At 37.7% G+C, this 22698-nt stretch overlaps 1 protein-coding gene across 1 annotated transcript in view; it reads right to left on the minus strand.

Moving 5' to 3' along the window:
* Positions 1-22698, minus strand: part of DCC (DCC netrin 1 receptor) — an 811418-nt gene that overhangs the window by 675982 nt on the left and 112738 nt on the right. Inside the window, exon 3 of the mRNA XM_040264220.1 lies at positions 11976-12260. Coding sequence (XP_040120154.1) covers positions 11976-12260 — 285 coding nt within the window. The remainder of the gene's footprint in view (positions 1-11975; positions 12261-22698) is intronic.

The following is a 22698-nucleotide window of genomic DNA, read 5'->3' on the forward strand; positions in this document are numbered from 1 at the left end:
TGTATTTTTAACAGCCTTTTCAGAGAATTGCAGATTTTATCCTTTAAGACGGCAACAAAACTCAATAAATAGTTTCCTGAAAGTTGTAATGTGAAATCTGACATATCAATAAACATTCTGTGCTATGTTATATAAAAATCCATCTGTCTACCTTGCATTCTGAGCATATTTTTGTCCATGCTTAATCCTGTCACATCAATCAATGGTCATTTGGAATGGTACAGTGAATTAGACAGATCTCCAAATGTTGACACATTTCATTATACAGTATCACAAAATCTCATTTGTTACTATCACAACCAATCCCATTAGAAAGGTCTTTTAACGTTGCAAAGCTGTCAAGATCCCAGTGGCAGATACAAGATTTCCAAATTTCTAATTTTAACTTAAAAGCTTGAATTTCATAGTTGGCAGCAAATGCTATTTTCCTCGCACTGACTGACTCACTTTTCTCATTTTTGAGAAAATGTCTAACTAGTACTCAAGTCTGAATAGCTACAGTTTTCCTGTTGATTGTCCTTTCAAGTAAAAATGATGTTCTGGAAAAAAAAAAAGTAGCTAATTCATCTTGAATCTCAAATGATCACGTAAGTTGTTTACTCCTCAAAGAAAACTCTGTACTTTCATAATCTTGAGTATATTTCCCATCTTGACATCCAGAATATTAAAAACATATGCATTTAAGAATCAAGAATTAATAAAATTCATAATTTTTACTACTTCAAAGACATTCTTAGTCACTAAAGTAAAAAAATAGCCCCCAAACATATTAGATTATTAAAAAAGGTTTGACCTTAAAGATCTTCTGACGCCATCTTGAGAAACGCCAGGGATTCACAGACCATACTTTGAAGAACTGACAAAGCGACAGTCTGAATAAATCACCCAGTTTTCTTAGATGTTCAAGAAGCCCATTTCCTTTCAACATGGGGATAATTTTGCATCTTTCAGGTAGAAGTAGGAATAAGTTAAATATACTCCTTTCCTCCTCTCCTTGCTCCCCATCCATCATCAACCATCAGTTAGGGAAGAGTGCAAAACTTAAGAATCTCCTATCACTGTCTTCCTATCACTGTCTAACTTGCAGTAGCAAGTTAAAAAGTATCTTGAAATATATAACCTGACATATTTAACTTACATTTCACATATTCAGAAAGAAGAGCTCAACTATCTTCAGAGCGCATGCCCTAAAGGGACACAGAGAAAGTGCGCTAGTGAAAGTGAAGAGAGCATTTCCCATTTAAAGACATTTCCCAAAACGAAACAAAACAGGTTTCTACACAGGCTTCTATTAGCCCTTATTCTGGCCAAATTTATTGAATCTGTTAGGCCAGCTAGAAGCTAGATTTGACTCTGCATTCACAGGTTTTCCCAAATGCCTTGGGGTCACATTATTTTGCATTCCTTCATGATCCATGACCAGGTTGAATATATAAATTATTAAACCTGGGATATGTTTCAGAATGAAAGGTAACTCTCTTTGTAATTATTCTAGGACATCAGGTATGATCAGGACTACCCAGGGCAAATTGGAAAGCAAGCTTACCCTGTAATGACAATGATTTACTTATTTTTCCCAATGAGGCCATTTTCCTAAACTACTCTTTAGGAATATTGACACTAAGCTTAGATGGCAGAATCTAAACAATAATTGAGGCATAGAGAAATTTAATGATGGACTGTTGGCATCTGTGTCAGCAAGAAAAGAAATACCGGCTTTTACAACTTAATGACTGTCTTCCTCAGAATAACTACTCCTTGCTTTTAATTGTTATGCTTTCTGAATGTAAAACCTCCCACCCCCCATTGTATACTCTTGTTTTCCTTATTAAATTCCTGCTTCACCAGAATGTAAACCACTTTTCCAGCTGGAAATAAAAGGGCACTGCAGGCTATCATAGGATATTCGCTTTGATTTCTTCCCAGGCATAAGAGTTACAAATTGATTTAACTTCACAGAGCTAGTTTCCTGTGTCTATATCCTCAGTTTCAAGCTCACCTACTGTCCACCTGCTGGCTCCTTAGCCATCCCCCATCGAGTTCTGCTTCAGGAAATTCAGCAGCCACTATGCGTTTTCAAACGTAAGTAGGTGCATTAAAACGTGTGTGCGTTTGTGATCACTCAAGTCAGCTCCAATTCTTCACGATGTCATGGACTGTAGCCCGCCAGACTCCTCTGTCCAGGGGATTTTCCAGGCAAGAGTACTGGAGTGGGTTGCCATGCCCTCCTCCAGGGGATCTTCCTGACCCAGGGATCAAACCTGTGTCTCCTGCATTGGCAGGTGGATTCTTTACCACTGAGCCATGTGGCAAGTACTGCCCTAATATGTGCTTTGAGCCAAAAAGTCCATTACACTCCTCCTAACTCGGTCGTTTCATGCTTGATTTCTTTCCGAGTATTTGTTAAAGAACAGTTCTGTATGTTTTCCTTGCTGTTGGAGTTCTTTTACGGTGTGTCCGCTTTCATCATTGGTTTTGATTTCTTGTCTCATCCTGCTGTCTGCTTAGTCATCATCAATCCAGACCCCGCCCCCCCGCCCCCGAGGCTGTAGTTTACCCATCCATCTCCCCTCCCCCGCCCCCCGACTTGTTCTGGTCATAGCCGTGCTGTGGTCCACAGCGTGTGTGCCCTTAGTCAGGTTTATGCTTTGTCTTCATGTCTCATTAAATGGTGTTTTTCCCCCATAGCAGTAAGTTGAACTGGTGTATCACTATGCAGTTATAGGAGAAGGCAGTGGCAACCCACTCCAGTACTCTTGCCTGGAAAATCCCATGGATGGAGGAACCTGGGTGTCTGCAGTCCATGGGGTCACACAGAGTCGGACACGACTGAAGTGACTTAGTAGTAGCAACTCTGTATTTAGTACGTCTTTCATTAAAAATCAGCCTAATTCACATGGATCACAGGAATCAAAACTAATTTAGTAAAAAAAAAAAAAAAAAAAAATCAGCTTCTGGTTTAAGATGGTGGAGTAGAAAGATGTGTGCTCATCTCCTCCTGTGAAAGCATCAAAGTCACAACTAGCTGTTGAACAATCAACTGCAGGAGAATGATGGAAACTGCCAAAAAAAGATATCCCGAGTCCAAAGGCCAAGAAGTAGCTGCACCAAGACCGTAGGAAGAGCACAATCACGACAAAATCAAACCCCATACCCGCCAGGTGGGTCACCCACAAACTCAAGAACAATAAGACCAGAAAAGTTCTCCCACTGCTGTGCAGGTTTGGAACCCCACGTTAGGCTTCCCAATCTGGGGCCCTGACAAAGGGCCTGGGAATCTTCAGGGAAAATGACCTTGAAGCCCATCTGGATCTGATTACAAGATTTCCACAGGACTGGGGGAAACAGACTCCAATCTTGGAGACCCCCCTCAAAAAAAAAAGAAAAGAAAAAACAACAACTCCATCAGGCAGAAAGCCAAGGAGCTTTGAACAGAGAGGGAAAAGGGAGCCATTTCTTAGAAGCTCTAGGATTCTGTTACTTTCTTTCCTCATTTATACACCAATTCATTACTAAAAATGGCATTCTCTCTCTGTAAATACTCCTACATCTGTTCATATTTCCTCTTTTCTTCTCCATGTACACACACACACACATTTCTATTTGTAGTTAGAGCTTGGAAGAAGAGAGGGAGTGTCTATTCTTATCATTGGCATGTGGATATAGCCCTTCTGTCTCACAGGCAAAATCTGAGTCTATCAGTTTCATTTTATAGCACATCTGAAGGAAGTGATTTTTCTTTTATAGAAAGATTTTTTTTTTAATTTTACAGCTGACAGTAGAATCACAGAAAACAAATGTTGCCATTATGATGTGTCAAAGTTAGTTTAGGGAACCCAGAAATCTTCATAATTTATATAAATGCAGAATGCAGCATTTAAAACTTTGCAGAAAAGTAATTTGTTATTCTAACTTTTTTTTCTTATAAAGAACAAACCAAAAGTATTTGAAATATTTCCTATTTGGCCAATGTTGAATCAGCAAAGTTATACTCTTAACTAAAGAGTGTCTTTCTAATAGGACTGAAGAAGACAGACTACCAGTTTCATTAATTTTTTGTGACTTCTGAACTTAGAGGCTATGTTTTGCTTCCATACATCCTTAGAGAAAGCCTCTTGTCGTATAGGTTAGGGAGGACTACCTGATCCAGGGCTGCTAAGTGTCATATTCCTAGTAAAGGCAGAGCTGACCATATGTCAGCCCAGCAGACCCTTAGGAAAAGACAAGCTCTCTCCTTTCACGAAATGAGTATTCCTCATGGTGGCAAACACTCTCAAGCACATCACTTTTGCTTTTAACCTTATGTGAAACAATAACCTTTCAGGGAATGAAAGTTAAGATTAGAATATATAATCAATAAACAGAAAAACTAGCAGATTTTGTGAAGGAGAGATCACTAGTGACATTAGGATGAAACAAGAAAAATGTCATAGACCCCCCATCCCCCCAGTATTCCAAGTACTTTCAACCTGGACCCTGTTGATTACCCCAGGTACTTATTAACAAATTCAAAAACCAAATGGATATTGTCTACTCATAGTCTTACATATCCAATAGTAAGTCAGCTTCAACTTACTGATATTTGAGACTTTGTTGCATCTGAATGGGATTTCATCAACTCTGTGAAACACTGGTTATCTTAGTTATCCCGCATTGGTTTCAAGACCTAATAACTAAAATATGAATAACTAATTCATATAATATAACATGATTGTCCACTGGTTTCTGTGCTCTTCCCAGCTCAGGCTCTGGGCAGGATAAAGTTATCATCTGGGGTTGGAGGCAAATCATGTCATGAACTTTATTGACTAAATAGGCAGTACACAATAAAAAGTATCAGATTTTCTTTCCATCAGGTTTCTATGCAAAAATAAACTGACGTAAAACTTGTTTTTAAAGTCAGTGTAGTAGAACAATATCCTATTTTATGAGATCGTTTTTTTTTGACCTGTACTTGTTATGTTTTAGCATTGGCTTTAAAGTTTTTAATCATTAGAATTTGTCTAGAAAATTTCTACTCTTAAACATTACAATCATAAAGGCAGAGCTGGGGATGAATGTGCGTATAATAATAAAAATGATTCCTGGCAGTGAGAAGATTTGGAAAGGCTGATCTACTGCAACCTCTTAACAGATAAAGAAAATAAGAATTTTAGAGGATTAAACTAATTGGTAATAACTAATAAAGAATACATACCAAGAAGTCTTATCCATCTGCTAAACCTTATTTCTAAGTCAGTGCCTTTTGTAATATCTCATATAGCCAAAGAAATGATATTGATGGACAGGTAAGGATTCAAATCATATATCAATGAGTTACTAGAGAGGAAATAGGTATGGGATACTCTGAGTTCTAATAGATGTGTAAAGGAAATGCAGAAAGAGACTACTGTGGATAAGTAGCACAAACCATGTGCAATTAACTACCAGTAGGTTAATGAATGTTCAGATATCCAGAATCAAAATCAAGTAAATTATTATCAGAAAGATAATCTTGACATGAGAATCAAAATCTTTAAAGTTGGAATTTCTAGGATGCAAAGTAATCATGATAGTTACTAAGGGTTTGGCAATTCCAGGCATTGCACTTGGCCAATAAAATTTAAGCTTCAAAACCACCCTGTGAAATGTACGATGTTACTTTCTACATTTAGGAAGGTTAATAAATGTAGATTAGATTAAGCAATTTGCTCTAATTGCACAGCCAGCAAGTGGGGAAACCGAGACTTGTACTTTCATGTCAGGTACCCTGCTTGTTTTACAACTTTTATATAATAATAGTTCAAACTGGGAATTTTAAATATTCATTGATTAATCAGTAGTAATTCAATGTGAACCTAATCCATCGAAACATATATGATATCCCACATACTAACTCCTTCATATAATCTGGATTATATCTGGTATAATACTTAGGAAACACAAACTTCACACGGTTAAGAAATAATATGGTCTTCTATTTTGCTCTTTTTTAAGTTAATTTATTTTAATTGGAGGCTAATTACTTTACAATATTGTGGTGGTTTTTGCCCATTGACATGAATCAGCCATGAGTGTACCTGTGTTCCCCATCCTGAAAACCCCTCCTACCTCCCTCCCCATCCCATCCCTCTGGGTTGTCCCAGTGCACCAGCCCTGAGCACCCTGTCTCATGCATCAAACTTGGACAGCTGATCTATCTGACATATGGTAATATACATGTTTCAATACTATTCTCTCAAATCATCCCAAACTTGCCTTCTCCCAAGAGTTCAAAAGTCTGTTCTTTATATCTGTCTCTTTTGCTGTCTCATGTATAGGGTCTTTCTAAAGACATTACCATCTTTCTAAATTCTATATATATGCGTTAATATACTGTATTGGTGTTTTTCTTTCTGACTTACTTCACTCTGTATAATCAGCTCTGGTTTCATCCACCTCATTAGAACTGATTCAAATGTGTTCTTTTAAATAGCTGAGTAATACTCCATTGTGTATATGTACCACGACTTTCTTATCCATTCATCTGCCCATGGACATCTAGGTTGCTCCCATGTCCTAGCTATTGTAAACAGGGCTGCAAAGAACACTGCTCTTTTCTAAGCAGATATAAAAGAAAAGCATAAGAAATTATTTTGCCCTGTTTATAGCATGGCTTAGGGAATAGTTTTATTCAAAGGTAGCCTAAAAAGAGAGCAAACAATGGGAAAATCCTTCAACACAGGGAAAAACATTAAGTATGATCCAAAACTAACAGGTATTACATTAATGTGATGTGGTCTTCACTTTCGTGTTTGTTTTCCTGAGTGTGTGTTTCTGCCATGAAATTCATAGCTCAAAAACCTTTGAGCATTCCCAATCACCAATAAAGTGAATAGTATCAAGTCTAACTTCCTAGACATGGGATTCATGGTTCTTCATTAAGGTGGGTTCAGCTTCTAACTCCAGATTTATCATCTGCTATTATCATTCTACAAATGGTTACCTCCTGATGATCTAGAACAGTAATTATCTCTATGAAGACCTTGCAAATTTTCCACCTAGAATTGATGTATTCCTTGTCTGTATTGATTTGAAACTAGAAAGGTTTACCTAAATTTATCATTCCTTGTGTTATGTTAGTCATATGGCTATATGAATTAACTGTCTGGTTCGATCGTAAATCTCAAAACAAAGAACATGTCTTCTTTGATTTCCACCACAGACCATTCTTTTGTAGAAATTATACAGCTAAATGGTAGCACAGTGTAATTAACTTTGGAATATAGGTAACATTTAATCAGACTACAAAGTTTAATGCACCTATCAGTTAATAATAAATTTTTCTTGATGAACAAATTCTGAAACTCTTTTGAAACTCCCCAAGCATGGTTTTTCTTCTAAGTAATATGCCTTTTGGAATGGTTTGTATTAAAATTTATTCCAATAAAAATAAATATTATAGAGAAAAATCACTCAAAGTATATTTTAGTCCAATTTATTCCATTAAAAGCCAATGTCTCTAATTATACAGATATTTAGTTCAAGTCTATACAGGACCTAGAGTCATCTAATTATAGTTAAACGAATGAACAACAGACTGAATAACCAATTGATCAGTTCAATTAGGTCATTAAGAAAACTGAAATCAGAGTTCCAGTGTAGAGGCCAGTTATTTCAGTCAACCTAGTGCCCAAAGATTTATAATTCAGCAATTCAATCAACTGTTTGGCACTCAGACATGATGAAATCTGAATAAAATGAGCTTGACAATCATAATGGCTGCTTCAAGCTCTCCCGTGTTCACCATCATAGACAATGAGACATTTTAAACCATTTCAACTCCTCCTTAGTACTTTGTTAGAAATATTTCCCCCCAAAAGTTCTTTAATAGAACTCACTGTTAAAAATGTACAATTTCTCTTAATTTTATTTTTGTCTTAAAACATTAATCGACAGATTAAATGAGTTACTTTTTCTCTCTTTAAATGAAAGAAATAATTACTCATTTAACCTTGAAAATATACTATGTTATGGGAAATTTTCTTTTTAAACTCTGTAATCTGATCTGAGCCACAGTAACACCAATATCTTGCCCCTAACATCAGGAAAAGGGCTGCTACCTAGCTTCAACTGAGAATGATGCCATACCGCCCTCTTAAGTTACATCCGGAAAGTCTCAAGAGACCTGTCATTAAAATCCCCCCGTCCAGCTGCCCTTCTCAACCCCGTCTGATATCACTTTAGGAGCAGTTTTGATCAATTCTCTCCAGAATTAATGTTGCACATTCTACCACATCCTTCTTCCTGTGGTTTATCACCCTTGCTTCCAGCTTTTCCACCAACACCTCCTGTGCCTCATGGCCCAGTTAAACCAAATGAAGGCAGTTCCCCATTGAAAAGCTTCTCTCTCTCCTCTCGGTTTTGCTGACCCTCCTGTAATCTTCTCTTTGCCTACCTACTGCTTTTGCTTCAAGACTGGCACATTGGTGTTTCTTGTATAACTCATGGCACTCTATTTCTTCTTCCAAAACACTGTCTACTCGCTTTGTCTGATTCTCCCACTAGATGATACTTTTTTGGGGCATTATCTTTCAACTCTGTATCCCTAGTGACCTGTGTGATGGCAAGTACATAAGATTCACTCAAAAGTTTATTGAACAAAGTATTTGTGTAGTGAATAAACTTCAACTGCTAGCTGAAACACAGTATTTCAAAATAATTCATTAATTCTTAAAATATGCATTTTATGAATCTTAGTTACTTGGTGATATTAAATACCTGATACATAGAAGTGACAATCAGAAATGTATTCTAATAAATTTGAATAAGGATACAAAATTGTATGTTTTTAATTTTTTTAATTTATTATTATTTTTTACTTTACGGTATTGTATTGGTTTTGCCACACATCAACATGAATCCGCCACGGGTGTACACGTGTTCCCAATACCGAATCCCCTTTCCACCTGCCCCCCAACACCATCTCTCCGGGTCATCCCAGTGCACCAGCCCCAAGCGTCCTGCAACCTGCATCGAACCTAGACTGGCAATTCGTTTCTTATATGATATTATGCATGTTTCAATGCCATTCTCCCAAATCATCCTACCCTCTCCCTCTCCCACAGAGTCCAGAAGACTGTTCTATACATCTGTGTCTCTTTTGCTGTCTCCAACACAGGGTTATCTTTACCATCTTTCTAAATTCCATATATATGTGTTAGTCTACTGTATTGGTGTTTTTCTTTCTGGCTTACTTCACTCTGTATAATAGGCTCCAGTTTCATCCAACTCATTAGAACTGATTCAAATGTATTCTTTTTAATGGCTGAGTAACACTCCATTGTGTTTATGTACCACAGCTTTCTTATCCATTCATCTGCTGATGGACATCTAGGTTGCTTCCATGTCCTGGCTATTATAAACAGTGCTGCGATGAACATTGGGGTACACGTGTCTCTTTCAATTCTGGTTTCCTCGGTGTGTATGCCCAGCAGTGGGATTGCTGGGTCATAAGGCAGTTCTATTTTCAGTTTTTTAAGGAATCTCCACACTGTTCTCCATAGTGGCTGTACTAGTTTGCATTCCCACCAACAGTGTAAGAGGGTTCTCTTTTTTCCACACCCTTTCCAGCATTTATTGCTTGTAGACTTTTGGATCACAGCCATTCTGACTGGCGTGAAATGGTACCTCATTGTGGTTTTGATTTTGGATTTAGAAATCCAAAGATGAAAATCACAAGATGAAAATACTCTGTGAGTTGTAGTAAAAAACAAGTGTTGAATCAAGCTGCAAAACTTCAAATTAGCATTTATATTTAAAATTAAATCATAAATAGATGCATTCATTCATCAACATAATATTTAAATGACTGTGGAAAAATTTATTTTTTAAAGAGTGGTAACAATACAGGTTACATTAATGCTTCTATGTCATGTTACTAATACAATGGGCTTCTATTTTAACTGAGTTTATGTCACCCTATTAAATGTGCATTCGTATAGAGAATGGACACTATATCTATGCAATTATGACTTCCTCAAATTGGAACTTCTAGAAAGTAGAAATTGATTCAGAAAGCATTGGCATCATTTTAAAATGAGAAAAATCACAAAGGCAACTAAAAGAAGCTGAAACTGAGAATTCATCCATTTATTCATTCTCTCACTCAATTCTGTACTTGCAATAGATTTGACCTCTAAACCAACTTGCAATGTTGGGGATAAATGGGACAAACGTGGCCCTTCAACAGATTCTTTATGGAATCAATAGTATAGAAGACAGGCTTAATCAAGTATGCTAATAGCACGGGTCTGTTTGGTACCTCAGCTCATAACTCCTTTGTGGAATTTTTATTTGAATTCATAAAACTTGCAGAAATATACATATTAGATGTAATAATTTTTTAAAAAATGGTAGTTTTTATCCAGGTAAGAAATACCTGTACATCTCCAAAGTACACTTATGTATTCTTGACTTTAACTGGATAACAATATGAAATTTGGTTTTAAATAAATCCCATGGATTACAATGCAAATGTGTTTCACAAGGTGAACAAATAAATGTAAACAGGAATTTGATGATTATGTCTCTATGTCTTTCAAAAGTTTCCCTTTCAGATTTAATATTTAATTAGTCCAACTTTATCCCTTAACACCACTAGAAAACAGACTTTTTGGTCATATTAAGATAATCAAACATATTCTTGCCAATTTTCCCCGTGGCTTACCTGGGTTTCTCATCTGATTGACTGAGATACATTATTTAGGCTATGTGAATATAAATATTTAAAATTTTTGTGTATCTAATGGCTGCCTAAGTAAATGCATGCACGTGCTGGGAATAAACACTACATTTGCATCTGTCTCTGCCCAGAGGAGAACACAGTGTCACCAATGGTTATTGATACAATTAAATCAGTATCCCTGTGACAGAGAGTCCACAAAAGAGTTAGAAGAGGTTTTAGAGACGTCCTTACTAAAGTCTTGGAAACTTTCAATCGAATTACCAGTTTGCATTTGGAATGACATATGGATGTTACCCTCTACTTTGCTGAGTGACTTGTAATAATTACACCCAGGATGTTGAGACAGAGCCAAAGTCAGTGCTTTGACAGTGAATCTGTCACAATTACTTAAGTGTTGCTTTTTTTCTGAGTCTCACATGAGTCTAAGCAAATCCCAGAAATAAAATTAAATGAGAAAGATATTACTGGGCTGGCCAAAAAGTTCATTTGGGATGTTACAAAATATCCAAACAAACTTTTTGGCCAACCCAATACACAGCCCTAAGAAGATAGCAGCTATTGGACAGGATCTTAAAAAATGTCCATTCCAATCATCGATTATTTAGGAAAGAAAAATGAGGCTAGTGTCTTAAGGATTTTGCAGGGAAGAGAGAGGGAGATAAGAGATGGAGAGAAACAGCTTTCTTTATCATATCAATCACAGTGGATTGTGGCTACTTCTAAGTCCAGAACTCAAAAAATCCAGGCTCTGTGTCAGTCTTAGTTGTTTCTGGATCCTTAGTACTTAGCGCAATGCTTCTCGGAAATGAGTGTATATATGGATGAGCACATGAATATTCAGTGTTAACTTGGGGAAGGCTCTTAACCTTGCTAAACCTCACCTTCATCCTCTGCAAACAGGGATAAAGGTAACTACTTCTTAGACTATTATCAAAGGAAAATTTAAAAAAAATAATAATAATAATGTTTAGCAATGGACTTTGCACAAAGCAGCACTTGCTAAGTATTAATGGAATGAGTGAGTGAATGAAGTCAATCATCACGAAAATACCCATTTCTCTGGAAAGTTCTACCACAAGACATGAAAAGGTAAGAAAAGCTTTTGGCATATCCTTTTCTAATGATCAGTTAGAGAAGAAGGAAAATATAAAACTAAACCCAATAAACAATACAGAACTTAAACATAACTTCCAAATACGTGTTCAAGGAAAAATTATTCAAACTACTCTAGAAAATATAATTCTAAAGAGAATAAAGAACACTGCAATACCTGATAAGATTCTGACTTCTGCTTCATTTCCTGTCCTTGAGCTGGCTGGATTCCGGGCTAAGCATCGATAGATCCCAATGTCCCCCGGCTGAAGTCGACTGATCTGCAAGGCTCCGGAGGGCAAGACCACCACCCGGGAGTCACCAGGGGTGGGGGTCAGGTCCTGCTGGTTTCTCTGCCAGTGTATGGTTGGCATCGGCTCCCCAATGACTTCACACTTGAGTAACACTGTGTCGCCCATGAAAGCAGTGATAGATTCTGTCTGGGAGAGGAACCTCAGGGGTCCTAGGAGAAACACAAGGAATGAAGAAAAAATCTTTCAGACGAGTCACAATCATCCCCAAATAAGGTAATCACACCTGTATTCTTGATAGAAAACCAAGATAAAAGTACTTTGGTCACATGCACAGAGTTGACCCACTGGAAAAGACCCTGATCCTGGGAAAGATGGAGGACAGAGGAAAAGGGGGCAACAGAGGATGAGACGATTGGATGGTATCACCGACTCAATGGACATGAGTTTAAGAAAACTGGGAGCTGGTGATGGACAGGGAAGAGTGGCGTGCTGCAGTCCATAGGGTTGCAAAGAGTTGGACATGACTGAGTGAGTGAACAACAAAAGCAGTTTCAAGAAAGATGGGCCATATTAACCACCAATTATAGTAACAGAGAACAGTCTTTCACAGATTGACTGCTTAAGATAAACGATCATCAGAATTTATCAATTATGCTGTGGCAGAATGAAAAAATGTTTAAGTAGGAATTAGACTGTTTTTTTTAATTCCTAGCCTCTCTGGGCCCCCTATTCTATGTGAGTCTTCCAGTAACTTGTTTCATTTCTTTGGGCTATAAAATGGGATAACAGTTAATTCAGCTCATACAACTACTGTGATGTTCATTTGAAATAACATGTAAAAACATACATAGATAATTAAGCAAAGGTAGGGGAAAAAACAAAAAATAAATAAATAAAAACTGACCACTACTGAGCATAAAGCATGATGAGAGAAGCCTCCTCCACCATGGTGTTGTATGTAAAAAGGTAGAAGATATTTGGAGCCTGCCATCTGCAACCTCCTTCTGTGAAGAGATGGATTACTTGTGACCCTAATGCTTTGACCATGAAAGCATTTCTTTATGATTGCAAACATATTTGAATGAATTTTGTCACCACTGATGGATCCTGGCAGTTTTACTTTCTAGAATTAATTCGAATTAACAATTTAAATTTCTTGATTTATCTCCATCATAGTTATATTCTACTTAAAAAAATTTTTACTGGGGTTGGTTTCATTGTATGTACATTTCACAATAAGATTTGATTCATTCATCAGTGTGGGTTTCATGTCAAGTTTTTCTGCTCATATTTATATTACTGTAACTTTTATTTTATAGATTTATTTTAACTAGGCAAAAATTTCCTAGGTCTTGGTTTAAATTTTGTAGGGAAACTTTCTACCAATGTTTAAACAATAACAAATTCTAACGTGTTCAGTGTGAAATACTGTTAATTTTATTTGGGGGTATATTAATTCTTACAAACCTAACTCTCCAGGTAATCTGATAAAAGTTTTGCTGGGGTGAAAAGTGTGAAGGCAAAACAGCCTCGGTTAAAACATCATAATTTAACATGGGAGATAATCAGGAATACTGTGGAGAAGTCTCATATTCTAGGTTAAGGTACTATTTCATGTCCCTTTCAGAGATTATTCTTTTCAGCCACAAGATAGCTGAATTCACTGAAAAGGAAATCACATCAATATCATATTCAGAATAGATAAAGGTTGCCTAAGATGGTATGCCACTTTTTATAGCCACACTCATAAACAGACCTACAGACCTGGAGATGTGACATTATGGTGTAGCAAGAGCAATTCATTCTAGACCACACAGAAACAGTAACTTTGATGCATATGTTAATGTAGCAATTGAAATTTATCCTACACATAGGTACTAAAATTACTCATCTGGAGTCTGTATCCACGGAGCTGAGTCTGTCTCAGCAGTGCAGATGTTTCTAGAGTGGGAGCCAAGCACATGCTCAGTTTCCTCCTTATTTAGCTAACTGGAACTAATCTAACTTTGCTGGATCCACTACTGAATGAAAACCAAAGGACATCAGTTAACTGGTGCCCTGCCTCATTGCTCCAAGTCCAGTTTCCAAGCCGTTTTCAGTGTAGAATCTCGGGCACATTCAAAAGAAGGCACCTTAATCTACTCCTGATTAGCTTCAATATGGATTTAAAGCGTGTACCTGAACAGAGAATGGTTTATATACACTACATTAAGCAAATCTGCAATGAGATGTGGCCAGATGTCATGACGGTTACATGGGTCAAGATATTTTTTAAACACATTTCTGACTTGTTTATTTGATAATGTGCTTCTTGGTGCCCATCCCTGACATTTTATTTTATAGTTAAGGAAACATAGCTTGGGAATAATTTACCCACACCTATGAGTTATACATTTTATACAAAGTAGATAAGAATAAAACATTTGTGATCAGCTGACAGAATATCTAGATACTTTTATATATTCATATATATGGTCCTATACCAGTTAACACACACTGGATAAAATTCTAAACACGTATTTTATATCTGAATGTCTGTGGTATTCAAAAACTTCACTTGCAGAGTTCTAGACTTAGAATGAAACATAAATTGAAAGAGTAATTCAAACTGTACTCAATAGACGATTCCTTTATATAAACTTCATCTAGCCTGAAGAATCATAGATGAGGCATGAGACTGCATATGAATATAATTAGGCTTAATGGAATTGGCTACTATTGCACATGCTTATTCACTATGCAGTCTATGGTGATTTCAGATCTTAATAAACAGGGGGTCGGGGATCGACTCTAACTTAAAATTTAATGAAATGATGTTGGAAAACTTCAAATAGTGGATTACTTGACATAGTGAGAAAATATAAACATGATTTGTATCTTTTCCTTTTTGTCTCTACAAAAGAAACCCCACATATCAAAAAGCAATTCTAAGTTTACGAGGCTCTATATGGCTTGAATTAGAGCTCCCAATATCGTGCTACCTTTGCGCATCACATCTCATGACAGTGTAAGAAACCAGCAACAGTATTAAAAGAAGAAGTTATAGCCTATCAACTTAGCACTATATTTTCAAGACACAAGTACAAGTACCTAGTTATAAACATTAAACTCACTGCAATTTATAAGGATGGAATATAGTATTTTCACAAGTCATTTAATGCTCTAATTCAATATAAAGACATAGGTATAATTTAAATTATATCCTTATGAAAAACAGTTACCTGCTCACCAAGAGCCTTTTCATGGAAAAAGCGTGGTTCAACTCATTGGATCACATTTGACTAACTGTAAGCGTAATGGGGGTCTTCCCTGGTGGCTTAGTAGTAAAGAATCTGCCTGCCAATGCAAGAGATGCAGGTTTGATCCCTGGGTTGGAAAGATCCCCTGGAGAAGGAAATGGCAACCCACTCCAGCATTCTTGGCTGGAGAATCCTTTGGACAGAGAAGCCTGGTAGGCTACAGTCCATAGGGTTTCAAAGAGCAAGACATTTCTTAGCAACTAAACAACAACAATCATAGCAAGAATGGTATTCCTATCACTATGCTTTTCTCACCTAAATCCATCCTAAACATAGTCAAAAGATTAGTGTTTCTAAATCACCAAAAGTTTTGGTTTCACTCAGAAAATGTAAAATTCCATTTTCTAGTATTGTCTTAGACAACTATCCTGTTACCCAAGAATCCATGCAGTGTTCGTTCCAGGCTCATCTTCCATAACTCCTGCAAAAGAATACTCAGATCTATTGACCAGTGCTAGACCTGGCTCCTTCTTGATGGTATTTCTCATGATACTTCCTCTGAAGAGGTATACCTTTTCCCCTAACATCTACCTAACAAAACTGTAGTCCTTCTTAGAGTACTAAGTCAAAACACCCTCTTTTCCTTAATCTTACTTACTGGAAATCATCTCTCAATCCCTTAATTTTTAAAGGACATATAGACAGTGTGACAGTTGATGGTATAAATAAAAGGATATCAGTATTTACATGTTTGTATATGTGTTTTTCAGCCCACAGAGCATAGCAAATATCTACTGAAAGAAAAAAATATAGATATTTACTGAGGTTCTGTGTCTATGTAGACTACTGCAAGACTGCAAATTTTGATAATTGCATTTGAGTACTGGTTTATCACTTTCTAACCTACTCTGTGGCAGTTTGGGACAGCAAATAATATACCTGGGAGCCAGATTACCTTGGGTCACTTCTGTGGTTCATCATTTGGCCAGATCTTAGCTTATTAAAAAAAAAAAAAAAAAACAAACAGAAAACCGAACAGACAATTCAACATAAATAGCAACTGATCATCTCTAACCATTAGAGGATGCTTTTTTGACTTGGCATCGACCAACTGGGTTGAATTCTTGGATGGGGCTTCTGGTAATTTTAAAAACCAAGTGGAACCTCCCTCTTCTCTCTGGAAATGTCCCACTTTTGGCCAAGAATAGACAGCATTGTTATTATTTTTTTTTAATTGTTGCTCCTTTCCTCCATTTGACATCAGTCTGTAAATGGAGAAACAATACCAAAACAAAACAATATCAAAATGAAAAATCCAAAGAACAGAAAACCCTAAATAAACCCTCAAAGTTGGCCTCAGGGTCTACAGTTCATAAGAGCCATCAACTCAACCTTCACGCAGTGTGACCTATTGGAGAACTATTAGATTCAGATCAATGACACAGGAAACTTGAGTTTTATCATTGATACTATTCTGTTCCTTCATTAACTATCTCCTTTACTTCTCACAACAGCTCTTCAAGTAACTGTCGCTACCTTACAGATGGAACTTGCAAGCAAACTCATTCAAATGTTTACATTATGTACAGTTGTTTAAAGAAAGTTTTGTTCTGAATGATACTCTTTAAAATATCCTTTTTTCCCAAGCTAAGTGAAAATGTCCCCAAAAGAGTTTCTTTTATATAACAGTACCTCCTGGCTCCTCAACCCCCAAGTATCAGCATAATACTTGTAAACTTCTTTCAGTAAGTACACTCTGCCCCAGACTGAATTCTTAACAAACTTCAGCCTGAAGAATTTTGCAATTAAAAATAGCACATGAACCTATGGTTGGTGTTTCTATGGAAGCCTTTCACAGTTAGCCTTGGGGGAAGGCTGTTTGCAAGAATGAATTGTAGTCAAAGTTCCTATCTTCTTGGTTAGCCTGGCCCAGGATTCTAAGACAATTTTATATCTAAGAATACCTGAGCTTGTCAGAGAAAACTCATCACAGCTAACTGACAGGTTTACATATTACCTGCACCTCTGTATATTAGCAAAGACTAGCATTTATTAGTGAGGAGGACAGTTCAGGAACCATAATAAGGAAAGAACACGCTGTTTATACATATGGACAAGTGAGGCATGTATATGAGGTGACTCCATTTTATTCCTTGTGATATGATAAGGAATGATAAACACAGACACTGATAACTCAGATTTTATAAGCTGCTAATAATAAAAGTGCCTGTGCTTCAATATTAGGAATTTTATTGATGTCAACTATCCTAATTACATTTGTATAGGAAGCATTAACGGAGAAGGCAATGGCACCCCACTCCAGTACTCTTGCCTGGAAAATCCCATGGATGGAAGAGCCTGGTAGGCTGCAGTCCGTGGGGTTGCTAAGAGTTGGATACGACTGAGCGACTTCACTTTCACTTTTCACTTTCATGCATTGGAGAAGGAAATGGCAACCCACTCCAGCGTTCTTGCCTGGAGAATCCCAGGGACGGGGGAGCCTGGTGGGCTGCCGTCTATGCGGTCGCACAGAGTCAGATACGACTGAAGTGACTTAGCAGCAGCAGCAGGAAGCATTAAATGTTAGCAAGAGATATATAGCCATTATGAGTGTAACAAGGAGAAATGGGTGTTCTCTGTTTATTTCAGTTTCTAAAAGGATCCTTCCTAATTCTCTAAAGCTAATTTTAACACTAAAATGATTCATTATCTATTTATATAGGCTACTTTGTTAAATGTTGCTCAAGGCCTGATAAACAGCCATAGCTACAATTTTTTTCTAGAACATTTACTAACTATACTAAGACTTAATTACCTGGTATTTAATAGTGCCAACATAGTTCCAGAATTCTCATGTCCTCAGAGGGACCTTCCCCAAATCCAGATAGAATTATTCCTATGTGCCTCCTTTGCAACATTCACTTCAGTTATAATTTATTAACTGTGGAATTAATTTAGCCATCTTCCCAGCTAATCTGTAAATTCCAGATAAGTAGAGCTGGTTCTATTTTATTCTGTACTCTGAACACTTAGCCCAGTGCATGGCATATCATTATCCATCAGTATATGTTGAATGAAAAGATATGTATGATGGATTAGGGAAATATCCCAGACTCTTATACATTGGGAAATGTAGGAAGAGCATAAAGAGAAGGAGAAAACAAAGAGATTTCTTCATGGAAAGTGAAAAAGGGTTGAAGCTATTAAACATACAAAGTCAACCCATATAGATCTTCATTTGAAAAGATTGGGGGAGGGCAAGTATCCAGTTCATCCATGGAAACTTTGTCTAAGCTCCGTAAGTTTAAATTGTGGAACAGTGATATTCATAACGAGATTTCCCCATTCTTCCTTCAAATCACTGTCCTGGAAAACAAGCTTATCAATGGTCTCAGGACCAGCCCCACCCCACTTGGGACAGACTGGGTATTGGCTCCAGTCATCAGTCAGGCTCTGGCCAATACATTTTTTTTTTTTTCCCATGAGCTCAGCACAACCAAACTGTTGGCTGTCAGCTGGGCAGTAGAAATGTTAATAGCAAAGCAGCAAACATTTTTCATTTGGGCTTTTCCTTTGTGATGCTAAAAATGTGGTAAAAAATCACCATGGCAATGAATACAAAGCTGGTGAATCTACAGGGACATCAAAAGTGTTAGGCTCTCGGAATTAAAATAATGAGAACAATAGTCTCTCTGCACCCTTCTACCCATGCACGCGTGTGCACACATACACACACACACACCACATGGGGTAGCAGAGAAATCTTTCCATGAGTGCAGACAGTCACCAAGTTTGAAGAGCTTAGACATGCACACTCATTCACTTAAACCTAAACTACTTTTGCTTTTTAAGCTTAAGTGGAAATATTCCAGTGGAAACATTCCATTCCAGGTTTATGCCAAGACTCTCCTCTTCCTCCTGGGAGGCCTCTCGACCCACAGCACCCCCAGACTGGGCCTATTCCTTCTTTTAAATTCTAATCTCAACGTGGCACATGCTTCTGATTTACTCTCTGGACTATCAGGATCCTTGTCTCCTCCTATAGAAGGGCTAATTATTAAGTAATTAAAGTTCATTTAATAAAAACAGACATCAATCAGGGGACAGACCTTGCGGTTGCAAACCCTGTCTTGCTTTTAAATATTCAGCAACATGGTCATATCCTACGACTGCCAGGGGAGAGCTGCCTTCAATGCTTTGCCTGCTTCAAATTAAAGCCTCACAGCTACGTCCCTTCAAAGCCAGACCTTGTTTGCCCCCTTTTAATTTTCAAATTAGCCCAGGGGAAGAGAATAGACATAATTCAAAGAGAGGTTTTCCAGATTTGGTTGCTTTTCAGCAGCCAGAAGACCAACAAAGGATTCTTAGAATACATTACAAGCATATTTCTCCGTGTTCCTCTGAGAGTTATCATTTCCCTTCTTTATTTTTTTCCCCAAGTTTTTGCTTTTGTTTTAGCATCTTCATTTTCACTGGTGAAATGACAGGCTCCTAGGTGGCTGGCTGAAAAGTGGTGGCTGGAATGTGGCATTGCAAACCAAGTCTAGGAAGTGTGTCTGGCAGGTACCAGCCACTCTCCTCCAGTGTGTGGTCTGGGAAGAAATATCCATGTGGCCGATTAGTTGAAATCAGAAGGATGTTACAGAAGAAGTATGAAAGGGAAAGAAAACTGTAGGCAAATGACACAGTTTGTCCAGCTCTGCAAGATTAGAAGCACGTAAATAACTCAATTCCTTTGCAAAAAAAAAAAAAAGGGAGGGGGGGGAATGTCATCATATAAGACTTTCTTGGAATCACCCATGTGGTTTATTCAACATAAACATTCTAGGGACTGCTCTGGTGGCTCAAGTGGCTAGGAATCCACCTCTCAATGAAGAGGACACAGGTTCCATCCCTGGTCTGGGAAGAACCCACATGCTGTGGGGCAACTAAGCCCAGGTGCCACAAGTATGGAGCCTGTGCTCGGCAACAAGAGAAGCCACAACAACAAGAAGGCCACGCAGGGCAACTAAAGAGCATCCCCCGCTCACTGCAACCAGGGGAAGCCTGTGTGCAGCAATGAAGATCCGGCATAGCCAAAATTAAATACATAAATAAAACACTCTCTAACGGGCTGGTATTTTCCCAGATCTTTCAAAACTGATAACACATTAGACTTGGAATCAAGTGGTCATTTTTGGAACTCCTCTCATCCATTGAGTGATCAAGAGTCAATTTGAATAGAGGTCTATCATCATTTCATCAACTTGCTTTGCTAGATTCTTGGCCTTCATATCCATTGGAGCAATTCAGGATTCTCCAAGTCACCCCTGTTAATAGCATCCTGAGGGCCTCTGGTAGCCAACATCACACCTTCGTAAGAATTCGAAAAGGGTATTCTCTTTGAAGGGATGAGTTTATAAAGGTCTTCCTTGGGATTGGCTAGCAAATCTAAAGTTGGGCTTCAGGGCCTGCCTAACCTTCGCTTGGAGACTGTTCTCACACATGAACTACACCCGTGTAACTGGCAGCTCTGTCCACCGTCTCTTGACTTCATGATCTGCAATCAGTCAAGCATGATTCAGCTTGGCTCATCCATGTCTTGTTAACTCTGGAGTCAACAGAGGCAGATCTTAGAAGCATGTTTCCAGGTAGCAAGTTAATAACTATTTTTCCTCATCTTTCTGAGCTATTGTGCAATATGTATTTCCCAGAACAAGAGTAAATAATGAACAGAGCTATATCACCTCTTTCTCAAAGTTACATGGTATTGTATTCACAGAGAGAGATTCTTTTTCAAATTTAATCAAATCATATTGAACATCAATGCCATTTTTGTCATATGAGTTGATACACTGCCTTTGAAAAGTGATTCATCAATGTATATCATAACAATGGAACTCAAGAACTTCACTTCTAGGAATCTTTCCATAACATATGGAAAAAAAAAGCTATACACACACACACAATTATTCGGTACAGCATTACTTAAAATAGTGAACATTAGAAAATGAGCTAATTTGCTGATTATTATAAGCAACTGATGATTGTGTAAGCAAATTATGGAATATCCAGCATACTTATCATAATACAACCATATAAAATTGTTAATATTTTTTAAAGTGAGGAAAATTATTTTCCCTTTTTTTTTTTGTCTAGAACAAGCATATCTGAAAGTATACAAAGGGACATTTTGCTAATGATTCTAATCCTCTATTCAGTGTGGATTAAAAAAATAAAAACTATTCACAAGCATATTGATTTTCATGAAAAGATGTTTACCTCCACAGGCTTTGAGAATAACTTTATTTTCATTCTCTACTTTGCAGATAAAATTCTTATTACAAAACCTGAGATTGGTTTATAATCAATAGTAATGAATAATTTTACAGAATTCAGGCTCAGGCTTTCCATCAAGCTTAAATTTCATTACACATGGCTAACAAATGGTCACAACATTCATGAAAGCTGATTATGAATGTGGCTGATATTTGCTGGGCCAACCTGTAAACTGGGCTTGTTTCAAGGCAAGCAAATCATCCGAACAACAGAAAAGCAAGCTCTTAAAGTTGTATGACTTTTTGTTTTACATCAAGTAACTGTCACCAGCCCTTCCCTACTATCTAGGTTCTCCAGATAACCCTGCCACAGATCTCCACCACCACTGATTACATCATCTTATGGGAATTTCCAGTACTTTTCGTTCACTCACTTATTCAGTCAGTGTGGTGGTTAATTTCATATGTGGATATAAGTGAGGTGCTAAGGCTTTTGGTTAAACGTTATTCTGAGTGTATCTGTGAAGTGTTTCTAGATTAACATTTGAATTAGTAGACTGAGGAAAGCAGATTGCCCCCCGTGGTGGGGCTCATCCTGTCCACTGAGGCCTTGCAAAAAACAAAAAGGTGGAGTAAGAGGATTCGTTCTTTCCGCCTGACTCTGAGCTGGGACACCAGGTTTCTCAAGCATTTAGATTGAAACCAGAACCAGCACTTATACCGTCTGCTTTACTGGATCTCTTTACTGGACTCTCTGCCAATGGCAGGGGGATTTCTCAGCATCCACAGTCTCATGTGTTTCTCTGGAGAACTCAGAGTAACATAATCAGTCAACATTTACTGGGGCTCCTAACACGTGGCAGGGGAGGCTTCCCTGGTGGCTCGATGGTAAAGAATCTGCCTGCCAATGCAGGAGCAGCGGCTTTGAACCCTGGGTCTGGAAGGTCCCCTGGAGAAGGAAAGGGCAATCCACTCTAGTATTCTTGCCTGGGAAATCCCATGGACAAAGGAGCCTGGCAGGCTACAGTCCATGGGGTTGCAAAAGAATCAGACACAACTTAACAACTACACAAGAACAATACGTGGCAGGCAGCTTCCAAATGGCCTGAGAAATATAATGATGAAAATTGATACTAGCTTCTCTCATCAAA

This window comes from Oryx dammah, unplaced genomic scaffold (genome assembly GCF_014754425.2).
Source record: "Oryx dammah isolate SB20612 unplaced genomic scaffold, SCBI_Odam_1.1 HiC_scaffold_22, whole genome shotgun sequence".
Taxonomy (NCBI): domain Eukaryota; kingdom Metazoa; phylum Chordata; class Mammalia; order Artiodactyla; family Bovidae; genus Oryx; species Oryx dammah.